Raw genomic sequence first — 18903 nt, 5'->3', positions numbered from 1 at the left:
ATACGCACACGACCCCCCCCACGCTCTCCCTGCTTTTGGCACGCGATGGCACGGTGGGCCCAGTAGGCCTGTTTTTCGCTGTCCCCCAGGCTCCAGAGACTTTCTAGGAGCCTGGGGAGGCTGAAAACGTCCCACCCACTTGGAGGCCCCCTGGAAGCTGGAAACAGCTTGTTTCTTGACTTCCGGTGGGCCCAGAAGGCCTGAAAATCAGGTGGCTGGCGTGTGCATGTGCGCTGGAGCTGAGCTAGGACAACACTCGCGTGCCCATAGGTATGGCTCCACCTGTGGCACACGTGCCATAGGTTCGCCGTCACGGCCCTCCACCATCCCTGACAAACGGCAGCCCAATCTCCCCTTGAAAGCCTCCAGGGATGAAGCTCCCACATTAAACGACTCGCCTCACAGTTGCAGAAAGCTTATCTCCGTTCTCCATTTCCAATGACCATTTCCGAGGTAGGTTGTGGACAGCGTTGGGAGCACACAAATGCATACCAGCACTATCAGAAATAGTGCGGAGAGGCAGAATAAACAGCACAGGGGCAACTAACCCACATTTCACTTGGGGCACACAGTAGAAAAAACAGGGTTTGTTTTTTTCAGGGAAGCCAAGATCTTGATAATGCTTGTGAGAAAGGTACAAAGCTCACCTTGCCTTTCCAACCCCAGAAGATAACACCGGGATGCTCTTACCTGTTGGGAAGTTGGAAGAAGTCGATGGGGAATCTCCAGGAACCTGCCCAGGTTCTGTTTTTTCTTCCTGCTCGGGAAAGGTGAGGGGTGGGACCGTTTGGCAACGATAACCGGGACATTGCCGGCATAAGACATATGGTTGACTGCAAAGGAGAGAGTCACGGTCATGAAATTGACAAGGGAATTGCCACAAACCAAGTTCTGATCTCTCTAAGGAGTAGAGAGTTGGTCTCTCGACAGAAAACCACTTGAATTAAAATGACAGGGTCTACAGCATATAAAGAGAATTTGCATAAGATGTTTTACAGGTGGCATCTATCCTCGATAAGAATTGCTAGAATATTCAAGGATAAATCTGAAAAATGCTGGAAGTGTCATCAGATACCTGGATCATATTACCATATGTGGTGGACATGCGTGGAAGCAAAAAGATATTGGACTAAAACTAAGAACTAAGGAGAAATTTCCTGACAGTTAGAACAATTAATAAGTGGAACAACTTGCCTGCAGAAGTTGTGAATGCTCCAACACTGGAAATTTTTAAGAAAATGTTGGATAACCATCTGTCTGAGATGGTGTAGGGTTTCCTGCCTGGGCAGGGGGTTGGACTAGAAGGCCTCTAAGGTCCCTTCCAACTCTGTTTTATTATTGTTATTATTAAAATACATACATGGTTGGAGAAAATGATTAAAAAACATATAGACTTTAAGCCAGAAGTCTTTCTGTTGGGAATTATTCCTGAGATATATACTAGAGATGTAAAATATTTGATTGTGAATATTATTACAGCAGCCAGGATTGTGTTGGCGAAAAACTGGAAAAATGAGAAATCACCTTTGCAAGATGAAGTAATTAGGAAGATGATGGAATGTGCAGAGATGAGTAAATTGACATTTAGAATAGAATAGAATAGAATTTTTTTATTGGCCAAGTGTGATTGGACACACAAGGAATTTGTCTTGGTACATATGCTCTCAGTGTACATAAAAGAATAGATACGTTCATCAAGGTACAACATTTACAACACAATTGATGGTCAATGTATCAATATAAATCATAAGGATTGCCAGCAACGTTATAGTCATACAATCATAAGTGGAAAGAGATTGGTGATGGGAACTATGAGAAGATTAATAGTAGTGCAGATTCAGTAAATAGTCTGACAGTGTTGATGGAATTATTTGTTTAGCAGAGTGATGGCCTTCGGGAAAAAACTGTTCTTGTGTCTAGTTTGAAATTAGAGATCAAGAAGATAAGCAATATTATGAAATATGGAATTTATTTCACCATTGGTTAGAAGGAAAGATATGTTAGAAAAGATATGCATTGCACAAGAAGATACGTAAACACCCCTTCAGCACATTGTAATTGTTTGATGAGAATGTGTTTTGTTGTTGTTGTTGCTATGGAAAAATAAAAATTTTTATTAAAAAAAAAAAAAAAGAAAACCACTTGAAGAAACTAGAAGCATTTGAAATGTGGATTGACAGGCGGCTGTTACGCATAAGATGGGCTAACAAAATCACAAATGAGGTGATAAGCCGCCTGAGAAAGCCAAGGGAAATCATCAAAGCCGTTAAAAAGCGGAAGTTAGAATATTTTGGACGTGATGCAACACCCCAAAAAAATACGACATCTTTCACTTAATCCTCCAGGGAAAGATTGAAGGCAAACAAAGTCCAGGCAGAAGAAGAACATTGTGGCTTCAAAACCTAAGGGACCGGTTTGGACAAAACTCAGCAGCGCTTCTTCATGCGGCTGTTGACAAAACTAGGATCGCTAACGTCAGATGACGGTTATGGCTAAATTCTGCTCACGTGACCCAGAAGGATGCTACGCCAGTTGTTAAGTATTAAAAAACGTCACCATTTTTTCCCAGGGTCGTCGTAACTTTGAATGGGAACTAAATGAACTGTTAGAAGTAAGGACTACCTGTTCTGCTTTGATGAAAATTGTTTACAAATTTGAGAACGCCAGCCTGGTGTCAACACTGAAGTGAGCCTGGCTGAGGTCAGCTTGGAGGCTTCGGTGTGGCCACACTGGTGAAGAGGGGAAAGGGAGGGGAGGGGAATAGAGATAGCTGAGGTTTTGTAGCCAAAACAAAAACAGTTTCTCCTGTGAACCAAGGACATTCCAACAGCTAGCTGAAGAGAGGAGGCGAGAAGTAACCAGGCAACCGGCCAACATCTAGACTGGACAATGTGATTTAAAGTTTTCTCTTCCCCCAAACAATACTTTTTAATCTGCAGCTCTATAACTGTCTGGTTTGGCTCTGCAACCCAACAAGACAGAGACAGACTTCAGAGGATCATTAGAACTGCAGAAAAAACAATGGCTACCAACCTGCCTTCCATTGAGGACCTGTATATTGCACGAGTCAAAAAGAGGGCTGTGAAAATATCTACAGACCCCTCGCATCCTGGACATAAACTGTTTCAACTCCTACCCTCAAAATGATGCTACAGACCACTGCACAACAGAACAACTAGACACAAGGACAGTTTTTTCTCAAACGCCATCACTCTGCTAAACAAACAATTTCCTCAACACTGTCAAAACTATTTACTAAATCTGCACTACTATTAATCTTCTCATCGTTCCCATCGCCCTTCTCCTCCCACTTAAGACTGTATGAAAAAGGGGGGAAAAATGTTTTTGCTTGTTAAAACTTTTTCAATAAAAAAAAAAAAAAGATTGTATGACTGTATCCTTACGATTATATTGATATTGTTTCCTAGTATGATTCGATTGCGTATTTGTACCTTATGACTATCACTAAGTGTTGTACCTCATGATTCTTGACGAGTGTATCTTGCCTTTTTATGTACACATTTTTTTTACTATAGGTGTACCATCACCAATCTCTTTCCACTTATGACTGTAACTTTTGTTGCTTATCATTAAGTGTTAAATTATACCCTATGACCATCATTTGTGTTGTAAATGTTAAATGTTGTACCTTGATGAAGGTATCTTTTCTTTTATGTTCACTGAGAGCATATGTACCAAGACAAATTCCTTGTGTGTCCAACCACACTTGGCCAATAAATTCTATTCTATTCTATTCTACCTGGAACACTGACACCTAGGTTGTAACACAACCCAGCCAAACATATCCATTGCCCATTTGAGCTTTTTACCTAATATCAGAGGATTCACTGTCTACATCCGACAGATCCAGCAGGTCTTCTGAACTTCCTTCTTCATCTGAAAAGGATCTTCGAACTTTCGGCTGTAGCATGTCCTGAGTGATTTTGTTCCGGGCATCCATACTTTTTAAGTCTTCTTCGCTACGACACTTATCTAGAAAGATTTAAAAAACAACAATGGAGTTCTGTTATGGTCCAGATGCGGATCATAGAACTGTTGCTTAGTTCCAAAGATGTTTTTTTTTCAAAAGGCAACTCGACTTTTGGTTTTTAGAGAAGGATAGAACAACAGAGTTGGAAGGGGCCTTGGAAATCTTCTAGTCCAGCCCCCTGCTTAGGCAGGAAACCCTGCACCACTTCAGACAAATGGTTATCCAACATCTTAAAAACATCCAGTGTTGGAGCATTCATTTTCCCTGAAGATGTTTCACTTCTCATCCAAGATGCTTCTTCAGTTTCTGACTGAACGGTGGAGGATGGAAGGATTTATATTCCTTGCAGACATCTGGTCATTAGTATTCTTTCTGAGAGTCGTTGAGGCCACTTGGAGGATTATCTGTGCCCTGAGAGTCACCTGAATAGTGCAAAATGAGCGGGGAAACTTCTTGAAACTGCTGAAAGGACTGTGTTGTAAATGCAGAAGGCTCCACCCCCATTTGCACTACTCAAGTGACCCTCAGGACACAAATAAACCTCCAAGTGGCCTCGACGACCCTCTAAAAGGATGCAAATGACCAGCTGTCTGCAAGAAATATCAATCCTTCCGTTCCACACCGTGCAGTCAGAGCTGAAGAAGCTTCTTGGATGAGAAGCAAAACGTCTTCAAAGAAAAACAACAAAGTCCAATTGCCTCTTGAAAAAAAAAGCAACTTTGGGACAATCCGGAGGACTGAGAATCTCCATAGAAAAACTCAATGGCTCTTCCTCAGGATTAAGTCCCAAAGCAGCTCATGATTTCAATAACGTCTGAAAAGGTACCCAAAAAACACCCGATTCATGGCTGCTCCTCACACTTATGACCGTTGCGGTGTCCTCATGGTCATGTGATCAAACTTTGGGTGCTTGGCAACCCACTTGTCCTTATGACAGTTGCCAGGTCAGAAGGACATTTGTGCCCTTCCCAACGAAGACAATGGAGGAAGCCAGATTGGCTGAACAACCGCATGATTCGCTTAACAAACCAGGGCTCTGAAATTTGGGTACAACTGCCTTTCTGAGCAACAGAGATTCTCTACCCAACTGTCATAGGTTGAGGACTATCTGAGGTTCGTTTGCTGGAATTCTTGCAAATTGTTCCCACTTTCCTCTTAAGAAATCTTGTTAAAGAAAACTCTTTGAGTTGCATACTGGGAAAAATTACTTTTGGCTCAATAGCTTAATACAGACAGTCCTCGACTTAACAACAGTTCATTTGGGGACCGTTCAAAGTTACGACAACACCGAAAAAAAGTGACTTATGACCATTTTTCGCATTTATGACCTTTGCGGCATCCCCGTGGTTGTGCGATTTACATTCGGATGTAAATGACAACTGGGTGCAGTGCCCTGAGGTCATTTGAACACTGTTTGCGACCTTCTGATGAGTAAAATCAATGGGGAAAAGCCAGGTTCATTTAACAACGGTGTTACTAGTTTAACAACTGAAGGGATTCACTTAACAGAAGCAAGAAAAGTCACGAAATGGGTCAAAACTAACTTAACAAGTTTCTCCCTTAGCAACATAAATTTTGGGGGCTCATTTGTGGGACGTAAGTCGAGGACGACCTGCAGTCCATTCCCAAAGTATTCCCACTTTTCAACTCTCCAAGTACAAATCATTCGGTTCACTGTTTGTCCGCACATCACCCTACATCCGTGCAATGTTGAATTGTTAACAACAACAACAACAACAAAGAAATAACACAAGTATTTTTAATGACAAGAACGCTTGCACAGATTCCACATTCCTCACGTGCCTGGGTGTTGGATGAGATACGCTTCGACCAAGTTGTTCAAAATGTGATTTTTACAGATCCGTTCCACGGGACAGCGGCATGTCGGACAGAGGGAAGATCGCTCCATCCATCCTGAGTAGCAAGCGGCGCAGAAAGTGTGCATGCAGGGCTGCAAACTGAAGAGAGGAAGATGGAGGGGGAAACAAAAAAGGTGGATGAATCAAAGTAGGAGCTGGTTGGTCAAGAGTCTAAACCTTGGGAGACAGGAAGAAAATTTCCTGCCTCAAGTGGAAGGCCTCCTTCTGTTTCCCAAGGTCATCCCCATAGACCAGGGGTCTCCAACCTTGGCAACTTTAAGACTTGTGGACTTCAACTCCCAGAATCCCTCAGCCAGCAAAGAATTCTGGGAGTTGAAGTCTACAAGTCTTAAAGTTTTTTTTGTTTTTGTTTACATTTATATCCCGCCCTTCTCCGAAGACTCAGGGCGGCTTACAGTGTATAAGGCAATAGTCTCATTCTATTTGTATATTTTTACAAAGTCAACTTATTGCCCCCAACAATCTGGGTCCTCATTTTACCTACCTTATAAAGGATGGAAGACTGAGTCAACCTTGGGCCGGGCTTGAACCTGCAGTAATTGCAGGCTACTGTGTTCTAATAACAGGCTCTAACAGCCTGAGCTATTCCGGCCAAGGTTGGAGACCCCTGCCATAGACCATCAAAGCAAATCACCCATATTTCAAAATTCAAAAATCAACTTAACTTTTTTTAAAAAAATACAAATCTGGGAAGTTGTTACTCACTGTTGGCTCACATATTCATCAAGGTTCATGTCTTGGCAACAGTCTGAGTATTTAATTTAACCCTCCCAGGTCTCCTCTCCTCTCCCCTCCACCTCCTCATTCTACTCTACTCTACTCTACTTCTCACAACCAAAATACACACGTGGTTGAGAAGGTCTGGAGCTTTCTTTCTTGTCTCGTCCCTACCCATTTCAACTGGAGGCATCTTGGTCCAACACTTTAACCCCTACGCCACGCTGGCTCTCACGACGTGGCTGATATATCACTTGGTGGTCCACCAGAAATGCCCACTGCAGTGTCCACTGAAATCGGAAACTGATTGGCTGAGCCAGAAGACCCGTTTCAGAATGTTCCATGGCTCAAGGCCCGAGACTGATGCAACAAGGGAGAAGGGCTATGAAGTAGCCACAAAGCCAAGGAGCATTGGAACAGTTGGGTGAGAAAGTGGAGCTGGGGGGGGGGGAAAGAAAGTGAGGTGAGAAACCTAAGGGAGCTAAAAGCAGACGAATCAAAGACCTAAACTGGACAGATAGTCCAAGTGAAGAAAGGGGGATAATTGTTGGTAAGATGGGAGTCCTTGATAAGGAGAAAGAGTCAAAACAACCCATGTACAAATTTTAAGCCTTGATTAAGGCTACTACTACGGTCTTCTCTATTCAGTCTGCTTCTTCCAGACTCTTGTGAGTTGTGATTCAGCAACTCACAGAAGTCACAGGTTGCTTTGCTTTAGACTTCAGCAAGCAGCATTTGGCCTTCCTAAACTCTATGGTCACCAGGTGACTTGGGAAACCTGACTGGTCCCTCCCAAGAAACATGACTTCCACTTCTTGAGTTGAACCAACTCGACACTTCTTGAGTTGAATCAACTCGACGCTTCTTGAGTTGAACCAACTCAACGCTTCTTAAGTTGAATCAACTCGATGCTTCTTGAGTTGAACCAACTCGACGCTTCTTGAGTTGAACCAACTCAATGCTTCTTGAGTTGAATCAACACTTCTTGAGTTGACAAAATAGAGGCAAGCAGGGCAACCTTGTTTCAATCACATTCAATGGCTACGAAGGTGAGGTATGACCAAGATTCTCAACTGTCTTTCTCACAGTCTACTTCTCTTCGAAGTCCTACTGTAGAGAATATGAGCTAGTTCAGCCCTTTCCCTCCATCCAACCTTCTTCGCTTTATGTTTTCCACCAGACATACTTTCTCCAGCGAGCCACCGGCTCATATGGACTACTCCCTTCTCTCTTAATCAACCTATGACCACTGTCCATCCACCCCTACCTGACACAGTCATGAAGCAGTTCCTGGCAGATGATGCAGCTCAGGCTTTCTCCCATTTTGTCGGGCTTCATGGTTGCTGATTTGGCATCTCCAGGGTCAGGTCTCATTGCGGATCCCTCTGGGGTGACCACCTGAAGGGCACAGCTGGCTTCACCATCTGCAAGAGAGGTTCTTATGTCACATTGGGGAAGGCATGCAGAGGAAAAGACAGCATGGAACCCAACACATTGTTGCTCAACAATCAAGAGGTTGAGTGTTGGCCACAGAAATGAGAGCGGCTCTTCAATGTTCACAACCCTGGATTAATCAGTGGAATAGCTTGTCTTCCAGATATGTGGGTGCTCATCAATGGAGGTTGTCCAAAATAGACTGGACAACCATTTGACTGGGATAGTATAAGGTCTACTGCCTTGAGCAGGAGGCTGGGCTAGAAGACCTCCAAGATCCTTACGATTCTATGTTCCATATTCTAAGGGCTGTGTGTTGTGGCCCACCAGCTGCCAGCGGAACTGGCGGCAGACTCGGATGATGAGGAGGTTGGCGAGGAACTTGGGCCAGTTCTGGAGTCTGGGGAAGGCTGTGATGGATGCTCTGCATTGGACCCAGAGATAGAGCCAGGGCCATCCGAAACTTCCCAGCCACCAGAGAGGCAGCTGCTATGGAAGCTGAGATTAGTGGGGAGGAAGAACAGCTGGGGCCTGTTCCAGATGCGCCTATCCACAGAGCTATTACGAGAGGAGAACAATGGAGGACAAATCGGGAAGCAAAGCACACGTGGATGCTGAATAGCCCCTCCCTGGCTGGGGAATAAATACAAAGAAAGGGGAGTGGTGGTCGTAAGAGACAACCGTTCATATTTCTGAAGATTTGGCTCATGCCTCAGAATCTGCTTGCCAGAACTTAATTTATAGCTTTGCACCTGGCAATTATCTCAAGGAACTGATAAAGTCTGTTACTGCAGTTAACTATTCGAAGGATTATTGCCTGGACTTTTGGTTTGTCAATGCCATTAATTCACAGGAGATAAATAAAGAGGGGTTTTTCGGGACAAGGAGGCTGTTTCTTGTTTCTGCTAAAGCTGGGTCAGAAGACTGTGATCTAAGCTGCTGCTAAGAAGGTATCAAATCTCTCCCTGGAGAACACCAAAAACTTTGCCATATATACCAACCTCTTCTGATTTTCTTCTTAGCGGGGTAGGGTAAATCTTTTCCTTCCCTTCCCGAAAACTGGAACATGGCTGTTTTCTCTGCGTCCCTTGAAGAAGCACTGGAAGTTGCAGCAGGCTGCCTGAGTTGAAGCAACGTCTCTGGTCTGGATGGTACCAATTTGAGCAAAGCAGGTGCAAAAATTAAGGTGCAAGGCTGGGGTCCTGCAATCATGGAAAGAATGATGATCACCGTGAAGGCTCTTTGGACTCAACCAAATGACTCTGGAGAGCAGGGGTCACCAAGCGTGGCCGCATTAAGGCTTGTGGACTTCAACTCCCAGAATTCCCCAGGCAGCACAGCTGGCTGAGGAATTCTGGGAGTTGAAGCCCACAAGCTTTAAAGTTCTCATGTTTGAAGATCGCTGCTCTGGAAGAACAGTTCCAGTTCTCTACTTCCTGAGCCAATCCGAAAGGTGCTTTTTTCAGGAGGCAACTGGACTTCCTTGGTTTTTCTTTTGAAGACATTTTGCTTCTCATCCAAAAAGCTTCTTCAGCTCTGACAGTATAGTGGGGAATGGAAAGATGAAGACCCTTTGAATGGTGTGGGAGTAGGAATGGATTTCCAGAGGAAAAAAATGGCAGACTACAGGAACCAGGAGCACCACTCAGGTGACCCTGAGGACACAGATAAACCTCCAAGTGGCCTCAACGATCCTCTAAAAAGGATGCAAATGCCCAGCTGTCTGCAAGGAATATAAATCCTTCCGTTCCCCACCAAGTCAGAGCTGAAGAAGCTTCTTGGATGAGAAGCGAAACGTCCTCAAAAGAAAAAACAAGGAAGTCCAGTTGCCTCCTGAAAAACAAACATCTTTGGGACAACCATGACCTGGATGTCTGAGAATCTCTACAGACTTCCTGAGCCAATCTCTGCCTGTCCATCCCCTTCCACTTCCAGCAATACTATGGTCACCCTCCAAAGCAAGGGTCTCCAACTTTGGTCCCTTTAAGACTTGTGGACTTCAACTCCCAGAGTTCCTCAGCCAGCTTTGCTGGCTGAGGGACTCTGGGAGTTGAAGTCCACCAGTCATAAAGGGACCAAGGTTGGAGACCCCTGCTCCAAAGGAGGATTCAATCTTTGGGCCAAAGACGCTCAACCTTTACCAATTATTGTAGGGTTCGCCTTCTCAGTGGATGTGGACTGAATGGAAGAGGTAGGAACAATTTCAAAGAGGTTTGACGTCGAAGTTGATGGCTGCGGCTCTTCGTAGCTTGTCCGGGTAGCCGGCGCCGGCGGCAACACTATGGAGGTCCAATCATTGCTTTCTCTGGTGCTTGAGGTATCTTTGGTTGTGTGGCACGCACCGTCAAGCTTGGCCTCTGGAGATGGGGAGAGAGAGAGAGAGCGTGTGTGACTTCAACGAGGCCAGGAGAGCTGCGAAGAGCTGAAATGTCTCCTCGGCAGGTCCACGGCTCAAGTCCTCCAGGCTAATTTAAACTCACCTCCTGGATTGTTAGCTCCATCGTTTTTCGGGTGCAAAGATTCGTACAGGTATGCAACATCTGAAAGACGAGAAGGCGGTTGAACTCAACCGAGCAAAGCAAGATGCCCCTCCTTATAGGTTGTAGGTGCTCCATCACTGGAGGCTTTTTAAAGAGAGATTGGGCACCCATTTTTATTTTTTATTTTGTCACAACAGTATACACAAGCATCAACATAAATCAACAAAATATCATATTGGCATATATATGAGCAAAAGTATGTAATAACTGTATTAATTTGATATAATGAAAGGAAACATTGGGACAGGAACGGTAGGCACTTTTGTGTTCTTATGCACGCCCCTTATAGTCCTTTTAGGAATGGGGTGAGGTCAATGGTAGACAGTTTTTGGTTAAAGCTTTGGGGAGTTTGAGAAGAGACCACAGAGTCAGGCAGTGTGTTCCAAGCGTTAACAACTCTGTTACAAAAATCATATTTTCTGCAATCAAGATTGAAGCGGTTAACATTACGTTTGAATCTATTGTTTGCTCTTGCATTATTGCGATTGAAGCTGAAGTAGTTTTCAACAGGAAGGACATTGCAATAGATGATTCTGTGTGTTAAACACAGGTCTTGTCGGAGTCGGCAGACTTCTAAGTTTTCTAATCTAAGGATTTCAAGTCTGGTGGTGTAAGGTATTTTGTTGTTTTCAGAGGAGCGGAGAACTCTTCTTGTAAAATATTTCTGGACACGTTCAATTGTATTAATGTACAGGGTCTCCTCAGGGGTGAAATACTCCCGGTTCAGACCGGATCACCCGATCCGGTAGCGATAGCGGTGGGTGGTTCGGAGAAGTGGTAGCAAAAATCCCTGCCCCCCCCCACTCGGCCAAAAAAAATACTTTTAAAAGTAAAAAAAAAAAAAGCTGCTGATGATCGCGCAGCTCAGCTGGGTGCTAGCCAAAAAACGGTGCGGGGGAGGGGGAAGAGTCCGTTTTTCCTCCCAGCAGGCTCTGCTAGCCAAACCAAAAAACGGGGGGCTGCTGGGAGGAAAGCCTGAAGCCTGCTGGGAGGAAAAATGGACTCCCCCCTCAACCCAACTGCTAGGTTGGCAGAAGCTGGGACAAGTCACGGGAGCTCACCCCGTTACGCAGCACTAGGGACTCGAACCGCTGAACTGCCGACCTTTCGATCTATAAGCTCAGCGTCCTAGCCACTGAGCCACCGTGTCTCTGGTTGGAGATCCCTGCGTTATTGTATAAAAGCTGTTAAAGGGGATGGAATAAGAGTCTCTTACTGTTTTCGGGTTCGTATTTCCTGTAAACGACGTAGATCACGTCTCCAGTTTGTAAAGGGCAGGTCTGTCTCTTCACCACTTTCTGTTTATTGATCATTGTTCCGTTAGTGCTGCAGAGGGAGGCAAGAAACACAGGTGGGATCAAGACAGATTTCTTTATAGGCCCTTGTGTGATTGGACACGCAATGTCTTCTCCGGTGCATAAACTCTCATTGTACATAAAAGCTGTAAGTGAGGAATCGTGACCCATAGTCGTCATAAAGATGATAATGATCATCGTAAGATGGCCATCGGTCTCCTTTCTACCACTACTGACCTAGGTTAATGCCACCGCAGGTAAGTCTTCAACTTACAACAGTTCATTTAGTGACGGTTCAAAGTTACGATGATACTGAAAAATGTGACGTGGGATTCAGCTGGTTCAGCTAAACCGGTAGTTATGGCCAGGGGCTGGGCCCGCCCACCTACCCACCCTGGCGCTCTCCCGTCTTATACAATCGCCATGTTTTTGAACGCAGCGCGCAAGGGTGCAAGGTGTGCGCACGAGCGAAGCTACCCCGTCCGATACAATCGCCGTGTTTTTGACGCAGTGTGGAGGTGTGCAAGGCGTACCAGCACGAGCGCGCTCACATTTTCGATTCTGGCCGAACCGGTTAGTACCATTTTTCTGTTTAGGACCATTTTTCACCCTTACGACCATTATGACGTCCCCATGGTCAGGAGATTGAAATTCAGACGCTTGGCAACTGGCTCATTTTTTTGGACAATTGCCATGTCCTCAGGTCTTCTGGCCATTTTTCACACGTATGACCTTTGTAGCATTCCCTAGGGCAGGGGTCTGCAAACGTGGTTCTTTTAAGACTTGTGGACTTCAACTCTCAGAGTTCCTCAGCCAGCTTTGCTTTGCTGGCTGAGGAACTCTGGGAGTTGAAGTCCAAGTCTTAAAAGAGCCACGTTTGCAGACCCCTTCCCCTAGGACCATGTGATCAAAACTCTTTGCTGGCTGAGGAACTCTGGGAGTTGAAGTCCACAAGTCTTAAAAGAGCCACGTTTGCAGACCCCTTCCCCTAGGACCATGTGATCAAAACTCTTTGCTGGCTGAGGAACTCTGGGAGTTGAGGTCCAAGTCTTAAAAGAGCCACGTTGCAGACCCCTTCCCAGGACCATGTGATCAAAACTCTTTGCTGGCTGAGGAACTCTGGGAGTTGAAGTCCACAAGTCTTAAAAGAGCCACGTTTGCAGACCCCTTCCCCTAGGACCATGTGATCAAAACTCTTTGCTGGCTGAGGAACTCTGGGAGTTGAAGTCCACAAGTCTTAAAAGAGCCACGTTTGCAGACCCCTTCCCCTAGGACCATGTGATCAAAACTCTTTGCTGGCTGAGGAACTCTGGGAGTTGAAGTCCACAAGTCTTAAAAGAGCCATGTTTGCAGGCCCCTTCCCCTAGGACCATGTGATCAAAATTCAAAAGCTTGACAATTAAGACTCGTATTTATGACTGTGGCAGTGCCCCGGGGGTGGGGGTGGGGAGTCACGTGATCCCCTTTTTGCGACCTCTGACAAGCCAAGTCAATAGGGAAACCAGATTCACTTAACAACCGTGTGACTCACTTAACAAGAGCAGGGGTTCACTGAACAAAGGCGGCAAGAGAAGTTGTAAAATGGGGCGAAGCTCCCTTAACAACCGTTCTCGCTGAGCAGCAGAAACGTTGAGTTCAGTGGTGGGTTTCTACCAGTTCGCGGCAGCAGAGGGAGTCTACGCCCACCCTGCCCGGACGTCATCACAAATGCTCTGTGCCTGCGCAGAAGGTTCGCACACAAGCGAAGCGAGCACGCAAGCTCACAGTTCCGAACCACTAGCGAACGTAAGTGAAACCCACTACTGGTTAGGTTCAATTGTGGCCATTAAGTCGAGAACTACCCACATGAATACAAGGAAGTTCATCCACCTAGCTCGTTTCCAAAGAAAAATCAAGCCTTACAAAAGAGGCGCACAAGAAATATTCGTTTTCACCCACAAAAATCACAGAAAAAAGGATAAGAACGGCTTCTGACCTGGAATCCTGTAGGAAAACCTGACCCGATTTTTCATCCATTGTTATTTTACAGTGATAGCCAGACACCAGTTTATTACCAGGGAACGATAAGTCGCAACCTTGGAGAGAGAGGGAAAAAAAGAGAACATTGTTTGTTTAATTGGCTCATTCACCTGAAATTTCAACAAAGTCTCCTGCCATTTCTCCCCAATACCCCCCAAGTTTGCACATCGTTTCATAACTGAAGGGCAGTTACGTTACGTTAGTTTTTACGGGCGCAAGGCTAGAATTTTGGGCACCTTTTTTTCTGCCAATGGTCCACTCCTTTTTCTGCAGCAAGATATGGGGCTCGGCTTGTTCCACCCCAAAGCGGATCAGCTTCCCCCAAGGTTGAGGCCTTCCGACAGGTTGTGTCCGTCCTCCGAGGTCCATGTGTTCCATCTGGACTTCACATCTGCAAAGGGAAGGGAAGAAATACATTGATGCAGGAGAGGGGTGGGTTAACAGCAGCTCTAAAGGCGGCTGAAAAGCTGAGCTTTTGGAGGGAGGGTGTTCAATTGTTTGTAAGCAGCCCAGACCCATATATATACGGGAGGGGCAGTTATACACACTCGAAATATATGCATTAAACATTTCCCTTCTCAGAATTACGGGTGGTTTGTGTCTTTGACTCAGGTCTTCTATCAGTGACTGGGAGTTTGAGGGTTGTGCGCAGGAGTCTTATCAATTCCTAATCTTGCTCACTTTCAAACATAATCGCTCTCAGAATTACATTATCTCAGAATTACATTTACGTGATATTATAAATATAGGATGAAATTATCCCACAACTGCATTTTTATCCTGCTTTTTATGCAAAGATATATGGGTCCACTCAAGGCAGCAAACACGCCTAATGTCTATTTTATCCACTATAACCCTAAAAGAGAGCGCAGCTTTTAAAAATATTTATATACGCACACAACACACACACACGCACAACTCCACACACACATACATATACAACACCTGGTCATGTCTGGGAAAAGAAACGACTTTGCATGGATCCAGCTAAGGAAGCCCTGTCCCCATATTCCTCAGTTGCATTGGCTCCTCTACATCCCTTTGCACACTAGCCTCCTTCTCTTTGCATGTGTGTGCATGCACACAGACACACAAATGCTTGGGGAAAAATGACTTTGCTAAGGAAGCCAACTTCCTGATATTCCTCAGCTGCATTGGCTCTTCCACATCCCTTTGCGTGTGTGTGCATACACACAAAAACGCTTGGGAAAAGAAATGATTTTGCCAAGGAAGGCCCATCCCCATATTCCTCAGCTGCATTGGGTTTTCCACATCCCTTTGCACACTAGTCTCCTTCCGTTTGCACAAGCGCATGCATACATGTACACACGCACACACAAACAAAAATGCTTGGGAAAGGAAATGACTTTGCTAAGGAAACCCCGTCCCCATATTCCTCAGGTGCACTGGCTCCTCCTCCACATCCCTTTGCACACTTGAACACTCGTCCGCCTCCCTTTGCACGTGTGGGAATGCACATGCACACACACACACAAATGCTTGGGAAATGACTTTGCTAAGGAAGCCCCGTCCCCGTATTCCTCAGCTGGACTGGGTCTTCCAAAATCCCTTGGCACACTTGCATACTCGTCTCCTTCCCTTTGCACGTGTGTGCATACACACACACACACACACACACACACACACACACGCTTGGGGGAAAAATGACTTTGCTAAGGAAAACCCTGTCCCCATATTCCTCAGGTGCAGTGGCTCCTCCACGTCCCTTTGCACACTCGTCTCCTTCCCTTTGCACGTATGCATACACACACACTTGGGAAAGGAAATTACGCACACGCTTGGGAAAGGAAATTAAGGAAGCCCCGTCCCCATATTCCTCAGCTGCACAGGGTCTTCCAAATCCCATTGCACAGTTGCATACCGGTCTCCTTTCCCTTGCACGTGTGTGCATACACACACACACACACACACACACACACGCTTGGGAAAAGAAATGACTTTGCTAAGGAAGCCCCTCAGCTGCACGGGGTCTTCCAAATCCCTTTGCACACTTGCATACTCATCTCCTTCCCTTTGCACGTGTGCATACATACACACACGCACACACAAATGCTTGGGGGGAAAAATGACTTTGCTAAGGAAAACCCTGTCCCCATATTCCTCAGGTGCAGTGGCTCCTCCACGTCCCTTTGCACACTCGTCTCCTTCCCTTTGCACATATGCACATGCTTGGGAAAGGAAATTACGCACACGCTTGGGAAAGGAAATGACTTTGCTAAGGAAGCCCCGTCCCCGTATTCCTCAGCTGCACGGGGTCTTCCAAATCCCTTTGCACAGTTGCACACCTTCCCTTTGCACACTAGTCTCCTTCCGTTTGCACAAGCGCATGCATACATGTACACGCACACACAAATGCTTGGGAAAAATGACTTTGCTAAGGAAAACCCTGTCCCCATATTCCTCAGGTGCAGTGGCTCCTCCACGTCCCTTTGCACTCGTCTCCTTCCCTTTGCACATATGCACATGCTTGGGAAAGGAAATTACACGCTTGGGAAAGGAAATTAAGGAAGCCCCGTCCCCATATTCCTCAGCTGCACAGGGTCTTCCAAATCCCATTGCACAGTTGCATACCGGTCTCCTTTCCCTTGCACGTGTGTGCATACACACACACACACACACACACACACACGCTTGGGAAAAGAAATGACTTTGCTAAGGAAGCCCCTCAGCTGCACGGGGTCTTCCAAATCCCTTTGCACACTTGCATACTCATCTCCTTCCCTTTGCACGTGTGCATACATACACACACGCACACACAAATGCTTGGGGGGAAAAATGACTTTGCTAAGGAAAACCCTGTCCCCATATTCCTCAGGTGCAGTGGCTCCTCCACGTCCCTTTGCACACTCGTCTCCTTCCCTTTGCACATATGCACATGCTTGGGAAAGGAAATTACGCACACGCTTGGGAAAGGAAATGACTTTGCTAAGGAAGCCCCGTCCCCGTATTCCTCAGCTGCACGGGGTCTTCCAAATCCCTTTGCACAGTTGCACACCTTCCCTTTGCATGTGTGTGCATACACACGCACACACAAATGCTTGGGGGGAAAAATGACTTTGCTAAGGAAAACCCTGTCCCCATATTCCTCAGGTGCAGTGGCTCCTCCACGTCCCTTTGCACACTCGTCTCCTTCCCTTTGCACATATGCACATGCTTGGGAAAGGAAATTACGCACACGCTTGGGAAAGGAAATGACTTTGCTAAGGAAGCCCCGTCCCCGTATTCCTCAGCTGCACGGGGTCTTCCAAATCCCTTTGCACAGTTGCACACCTTCCCTTTGCATGTGTGTGCATACACACGCGCGCGCGCGCTTGGGAAAAGAAATGCCTTTGCTAAGGAAGCCCCTCAGCTGCACGGGCTCTTCCAAATCCCTTTGCACACTTGCACACTCGCCCCCCCTCCCTTTGCACCCTTTGCACGCCCTCCCAGCCGCCTGAGCCGCCCTTTTGCAAGCCCAGCTCGGCTCCCTCTTTCCGGGCAGGGGCCCCTGGGAGCGGGATGGCCTCCCCCTCCCCTCCCCAGCCGGGCCTCCCTGACCCGCGAGCCCCGCCTGCTGGCTGTGGATGCTGGGACCTGTAGTCCTGCCCCACAGGGAAGTGGGGCGCCCGGTCGGAGCCTCCTCTCTCCCCCCCGCTCCCTCGCCGGCGTCTTCCGCCTTGGAAGCGCGGCTGAAGAGCAGCCCGAGGGAGCCGCGCCGGGCTCCGCCGCTCACGCCCCGCTCCGGCCGCCCGGGAAGCCGCCGCCGCTGTCAACAGACCCGGCCAGCCCTCAGCTGATCCGGAGGGGCGGAGCAAGGGGCGGGGACTCGCCGCTCATTGGCCGGCGGGGCTGCGTGGCGCCGGCGGTGGGGGGGGCGCGGGGCGGGGCAAACCAGCGTCGGCGTCGTCGACGTGCGCGAGGCGGCGGCTAGAGCGTCCGGCGAGGGCCCATAGAGGGGACGCTAGAGCGGCGTTCTTTGGGCGAAGGCACGTGCTTGGGCGAACCAGCAAAATACACACACACACCCCCACACCCCTAAATAGGTAATTATATCTTTTATACAATATACGCATATAGAAACCCACATATATGTACATGCACCTATATAAGATACACATAAATTATATCTATATCATAGTTTGTTTGTATATATATATATAATATTAACAGAGTTGGAAGGGACCTTGGAGGTCATCTAGTCCAACCCCCTGCTCACGCCTAGGGATTCCAACCGCCGGACTGCCAACTTTTCTGATACGTGTGTTTGTGTATATGTGTGTGTGTGTAAATATATATTTCATAAACCATTTAATATAATACATGCGAAGTATGATTACATAATGCAAATACAATAATTCATGCATTTTATATTGTATAATATATTCAAATGGGTGATAGATATCATGAAATATACATCTTACAGAGTATGTTTTATCTGATAAGTTGTGAATATATTCACGTAGCATTTAGATAATATTGACTATATCAATTCCCAAGAATTAGAAATCACATTTGTGGTTGCACAAATTGCATCATTCTAACAACATAATCACATGAAATACAGCTATGTGCGCTCACCTATTCAAAAGGCCACTCTAGTTGAACGCTTCCAGTCCTCAAGCAAAAAGAGAAAAATCCACCACTCACAAATCCCAACTAGGATTAGCAAAGCTGGCTTCTTATAGAAGTATAAATTAAGAGTCCCATTCCCTCTGCTCCCTCATTGGCTGTGAAAATTAACAGGAGGGGCTTGAAATGAAAACAGCTGTTGGCTAATTGCCAAGCTTAATTATTGGGGCCAAAAAAGGGAATGACTTGCAGAATCCAGGCAGCTGAAGTTGAAATGCTTCATGACCCAACTAGGTGATCTCATCAGTGTTAGAAGAGAGTGGGGTTTGTTCTGTTTTAGTAGCTGGCCCTATCAGTGTTGGTGGAAAAATTCTTGGTGGTTTCAGTAAACAAGACCCTGATCAAGAAACCACTAAGACCAGTCCCACCAACACTGGTGCCACTGGAACAGAGAGCAA

General features: G+C 46.3%; 1 protein-coding gene across 4 annotated transcripts in view; it reads right to left on the bottom strand.

Moving 5' to 3' along the window:
• The window catches only part of CHFR (checkpoint with forkhead and ring finger domains), a 34299-nt gene extending 16628 nt beyond the window's left edge, over positions 1–17671 (bottom strand). For 2 of the 4 annotated variants that reach the window (XM_058158858.1, XM_058158860.1), the window contains exons 1-10: positions 14113–16183; positions 13833–13932; positions 11779–11888; positions 10503–10562; positions 10164–10379; positions 9024–9224; positions 7856–8012; positions 5795–5949; positions 3831–3993; positions 691–833 (exon numbers count right to left, since the gene is read on the bottom strand). In XM_058158858.1, the coding sequence (XP_058014841.1) occupies positions 691–833; positions 3831–3993; positions 5795–5949; positions 7856–8012; positions 9024–9224; positions 10164–10379; positions 10503–10562; positions 11779–11888; positions 13833–13932; positions 14113–14446 (1639 nt within the window). In that variant the 5' untranslated portion in view covers positions 14447–16183. Of the gene's footprint in view, positions 1–690; positions 834–3830; positions 3994–5794; positions 5950–7855; positions 8013–9023; positions 9225–10163; positions 10380–10502; positions 10563–11778; positions 11889–13832; positions 13936–14112; positions 16184–17470 lie in introns of those variants that run through there. The other 2 variants (XM_058158861.1, XM_058158862.1) reach the window with 2 other exon arrangements.
• Between the last annotated feature and the right edge of the window lie 1232 nt (positions 17672–18903).

The sequence above is a fragment of the Ahaetulla prasina genome, chromosome 15 (genome assembly GCF_028640845.1).
Source record: "Ahaetulla prasina isolate Xishuangbanna chromosome 15, ASM2864084v1, whole genome shotgun sequence".
Taxonomy (NCBI): Eukaryota; Metazoa; Chordata; class Lepidosauria; order Squamata; family Colubridae; genus Ahaetulla; species Ahaetulla prasina.
Note: the sequence above shows the minus strand (reverse complement) of the source record. Positions and strands in the feature narration are given on the sequence as shown.